Below are 4,823 nucleotides of genomic sequence, written 5' to 3'. Positions count from 1 at the left end.
GTTTGATTTTACCTGCTTCAGTGAGCAACAAACGATGTCATGTTCGGTTCTCTCACACAATCAACTCAATTCCAGTCTCTTCTTCCTCCTTGTCGTTCTTCGATTCTGCTTTTTCGCGCAATGGAAAAATCAAAATTCAAAATCGGAATACTCAGAATTCAGAATCAGAAAACTAAAGAGGAGAAGACGCACACACATTGGAATATAAGCAAACAGAAAAACCCTATATACATAGATGAGTGAGAAAGATAACCAGTAAGAGAGTGAGGCGAGGGTTGTGGTGTTCCGGAAGCTCGGTCACGATGGTGAAGACAACCGATGAGTGGCGGTGATGCGCGACGCTGAATTTCCGATCGGTGCAGAGTTGCAGAGTTTGTGCGAGTGAGAGATGAAAGCGTGAAAGCGTTTGGGAGAAATGGTGTGAATCGCGTGAGAGAGTTTGGAAGAAAAGCGGAAGAGGTTTTTTCATTTTGGTTTAAAAATCTGAAATTGTGTGAGTGAAAGTTAAAAAAAATTAAATATTAAAATTGAAAAATGGTTATTTGTGGCATTTGAGTTAAGTGCCACTTCAGAAAATTGCTACCAAATAGCTTCTAATTAGCTAGGAATGCGTTTTTAAATTAGTGGCATTCTACTTAAATGCCAGAGTAATATAAGCTTCAGTAAATTACTGCCAAATTGTTGCCAATTAGCTAGGAATGTGTTTTTAAATTAGTGGCATTCTACTTAAATGCTAGAGTAATATAAGTTTGTGGCATTTTTTGGTAAATGCCACAAATGTACTGCCACTAAAAACAAGTTTTATTGTAGTGTACCCTTATAATTAATACTCAACTTTAAAAGAATTTTCATGCTTAGTAGAATTTTTTTTTATTTCCAAGGCCATCATGTAGAGAGAATTTTAAATGACACACTATGTTTTAACAATTTTAATTTTAGAGGATTAGGTAAATATTACAAATAACAAGAGACAAATAATACACTATTTTTTTTTTGATACATCGGAAAATAATAATCACTATTTTGAAATGGAATAAAGAGCAAGCAGAAATAACAGAAAAAAAAATGGAAAAAAGAATTGTGTTTTGTTACATGCACACCTTATATGTTTTCTTCAATCTCATTTTTATGTATTTTTATTTATTTATCTATTATATCTCTCACTTCTCTATTTTCTATTGTATATTTATAGGGGTGGAGTGAAATTAGAATTAGGAGGGTGTTGAAAGCAAGAGAAAGTGATGGCCGAGCGCAGCCTTTAAAATTAGAATTCAGTAAATCAAATCAAAATCCAAAATAAAAATAACGACAATTATATAACCCCGGATCCCACTCAAGTTGTGGCACGTGTATAGCCACACACTCCAACCTTGTTCTTTATATAGCACCATCTTCCATCTTCATATCAATCCACCTTCAAAACCGTTCGGTAAATCTGCGTCGTCGTGAAGAAGAAGAAAGAAGAGATCGATCGATCGCGTTTCATCTTCTTCTTTCTTCTCTGGTCGCGTTTCACCTTCATCTTCATCATGTTCATCGAGAATTTCAAGGTTGAGAGTCCGAATGTCAAGTACACCGAGACTGAGATTCAGTCCGTGTACAATTACGAAACCACCGAACTCGTTCATGAGAACAGAAATGGTTCTTATCAGTGGATTGTTAAACCTAAATCTGTCAAATATGAATTCAAAACCAGTACCAATGTTCCTAAATTGGGGTTTGCTTCTTAATTTTTCTGGTTAAATTATTTGATTCAAATTGAAGGAAGAAGAAAAAAATGGTTATTTGTTTTTTAATTTTGATTTTGTTTTCTTTTTTGTGTTTTCAGGGTAATGCTTGTGGGTTGGGGTGGAAACAACGGTTCAACTCTCACCGGTGGTGTTATTGCTAACAAAGAGTGAGTTTTCGATTCCCTGGCTTGTGTTTTTGTTTATTGTTGTAATTGATTGATGAGAAATGGGTGTTGATAATTTTGGGTAATTTTTGTAATTTATGATTCTTCAGGGGTATTTCATGGGCAACGAAGGATAAGATTGAACGAGCTAATTACTTTGGCTCTCTCACCCAAGCCTCTGCTATCAGAGTTGGTTCTTTCCAGGGAGAGGAAATCTATGCGCCGTTCAAGAGTTTGCTTCCAATGGTAACCCTTAAAACAAACACCTTCCATTTAATTGTATAATTAATTAGCTGATTTTTTGGTTTAATTGAGAACTTATTGTATTTAGATATGTAATGAAGTTATTATATTCTGTGATGAAATAACATAATTTTCTTTTTAAAAAGTCATAAATAAAGTAAGTAGATTGAAGGGTATTTCATCCAATTTTATTCAGAGCCACCCAGAAGAGTATTTTCTAAGTTTGCTTGGATTTTGTTTCTAAAATGAAAAAAAGTTAATCTATATTGAATGTCGTAATCCTAGCTTGAAATTTTTTAAATGTGATTACATCTTTATTTTATTTTATTTTAGAGACAAAATTTAAATAAATTGTTTTCCTCCCAGATAAGCTTTGAAAACTTTGTTTGAGCTTAATCATTAGTGTTCGGTTAAAATTATTAGAGTAGCTTATGATTAAACTATAAAATCTTTTGAGTTACTTCACCTGGCTTGGCGTAGTAGTTTATCATTTCGTCCCTTACGTACCCAAGTGGTTGGGAGTTCAAATACCTTGTGAGGGGAAAAAACTCTGTAGCCAGCCGACCCTTACCGCTTAGTGCGTGGATTGTGAGGCAAGATATTAGTCTCACGTCACACCTAGCGGCGGTGGTGACATCTGACAAAAAATAGGAGTTCAAGATGTTTTGATTTTTCAAACGTGTGATAAACTTGACCTTGTTTAAAATCTGCATATGCAGGTCAACCCTGATGACGTTGTGTTTGGGGGATGGGATATCAGTGACATGAACCTGGCTGATGCCATGGGCAGGGCGAGGGTGTTCGACATTGATTTGCAGAAGCAGTTGAGGCCTTACATGGAATCCATGGTTCCACTCCCTGGAATTTATGACCCCGATTTCATTGCTGCCAACCAAGGTGACCGCGCCAATAACGTTATCAAGGGCACTAAGAAAGAGCAAATTCAACAAATCATCAAAGACATTAAGTATTTCCACTGTCAATCTACCTGCTTTTATTTTTGCATGCTTATATACCTATACCCTGTTAAGCTACAAGCTTCCTGAACCTGTTCCTGTGTTGACATAAATTCAGGGAATTTAAGGAAGCCAGCAAAGTGGACAGGGTTGTCGTCCTGTGGACTGCCAACACAGAGAGGTTTAGTAATTTAGTTGTGGGACTTAACGATACCATGGAGAATCTCTTGGCTTCCGTGGACAGAAATGAGGCTGAGATTTCTCCTTCAACATTGTATGCCATTGCTTGTGTTATGGAGAATATTCCTTTCATCAATGGAAGCCCTCAGAACACTTTTGTCCCAGGTTTGTTATTTGCCTTTATTTTCACCCCATATTTATGCAAATATGACTTGTATTTATGCAAATTTGTTAACTTTGCTTGTGTTCTTATCAGGGCTGATTGATCTTGCTATCAAGAAAAACAGTTTGATTGGTGGAGATGACTTCAAGAGTGGTCAAACCAAAATGAAGTCTGTGTTGGTGGATTTCCTTGTGGGGGCTGGTATCAAGGTACATTGTTTTTTATCAATGTCATATCATGTGCTTTGCCTATTCTTTGTTTGTTTGTATGTTTAATATTTGCAGTATGCTAATTTCATTTGGGAAAAAAGGGTAACTTGATTGATTGTTTAAGAGTGTGGTTCATGATTGACAGCCAACATCAATAGTGAGTTACAATCATCTGGGAAACAATGATGGCATGAATCTCTCAGCTCCGCAAACCTTCCGCTCCAAGGAAATCTCCAAGAGCAACGTCGTTGATGATATGGTCAACAGCAATGCCATCCTCTATGAGCCTGGTGAACATCCAGACCATGTTGTAGTAATTAAGGTAATTTTTCATTTCACCCACCTCTGTGTTTTTGTTCTTGTCTTTTGACATAGTTTTAATTTTCTGCGCTTTGTTCCTTTGCAGTATGTGCCTTACGTGGCGGACAGCAAGAGAGCCATGGATGAGTACACTTCTGAGATATTCATGGGTGGAAAGAACACAATTGTGTTGCACAACACGTGCGAGGATTCGCTGTTAGCTGCTCCAATCATCTTGGACTTGGTTCTCCTTGCTGAGCTTAGCACTCGAATCCAGTTTAAATCTGAAGCTGAGGTAAGTAATATGTATGCTTTGCTTAACAATTTCATTGCTTGATTGTGCTAGTCCATGTATTACTTTTAGCCTTCTGAGGCACACTAAATTGTGGTTCCTGCAGGACAAGTTTCACTCATTCCACCCAGTTGCTACCATCCTCAGTTATCTGACCAAGGCTCCTCTGGTGAGTTCAATTTATCTGGCTCAATGTTAAGAATACACGCAAGTGCTTATTTTTATGTTAAACTTTCATTTTTACATGGCTTCTCACAAGATAATTGTGGCAGGTTCCTCCAGGCACACCCGTGGTGAATGCATTGTCAAAGCAGCGAGCAATGCTGGAAAACATCCTGAGAGCTTGTGTTGGATTGGCTCCTGAGAATAACATGATCCTCGAGTACAAGTGAAACATGGGTAGAAATAGAATGTAGTTGGAGTTCTCTAGCTGAATGCTGAGAAAATTTGTCTCCTTTTCCCCTATCGTTGAGAATGTGTTTGCTAAATGTTTTCACAAGTGTAATATTTTGATTGTCTTTGCTCCCAAGTGCTCAATAGCATATTTTGCTTTCTAGTGAAGTGAATGTATAAATTTGTGTTCTCA

At 37.1% G+C, this 4,823-nt stretch overlaps 1 protein-coding gene across 1 annotated transcript; it reads left to right on the top strand.

Annotated features, from left to right (window-relative positions):
• Window positions 1-1,397: 1,397 nt before the first annotated feature.
• On the top strand, window positions 1,398-4,823 carry LOC130722947 (inositol-3-phosphate synthase). Its single transcript, XM_057573845.1, has 10 exons — window positions 1,398-1,717; window positions 1,829-1,897; window positions 2,005-2,140; window positions 2,857-3,104; window positions 3,212-3,438; window positions 3,530-3,645; window positions 3,791-3,967; window positions 4,052-4,240; window positions 4,344-4,406; window positions 4,510-4,823. The coding sequence occupies exons 1-10, from the start codon at window positions 1,530-1,532 to the stop codon at window positions 4,627-4,629; spliced, it is 1,533 nt and encodes a 510-aa protein (XP_057429828.1). The 5' UTR covers window positions 1,398-1,529; the 3' UTR covers window positions 4,630-4,823.

The sequence above is a fragment of the Lotus japonicus genome, chromosome 6, assembly GCF_012489685.1.
Source record: "Lotus japonicus ecotype B-129 chromosome 6, LjGifu_v1.2".
In the NCBI taxonomy this organism is placed as follows: Eukaryota; Viridiplantae; Streptophyta; class Magnoliopsida; order Fabales; family Fabaceae; genus Lotus; species Lotus japonicus.
The sequence above is the reverse complement of the archived record's forward strand: the minus strand, read 5'-3'. Positions and strand labels throughout refer to the sequence as shown.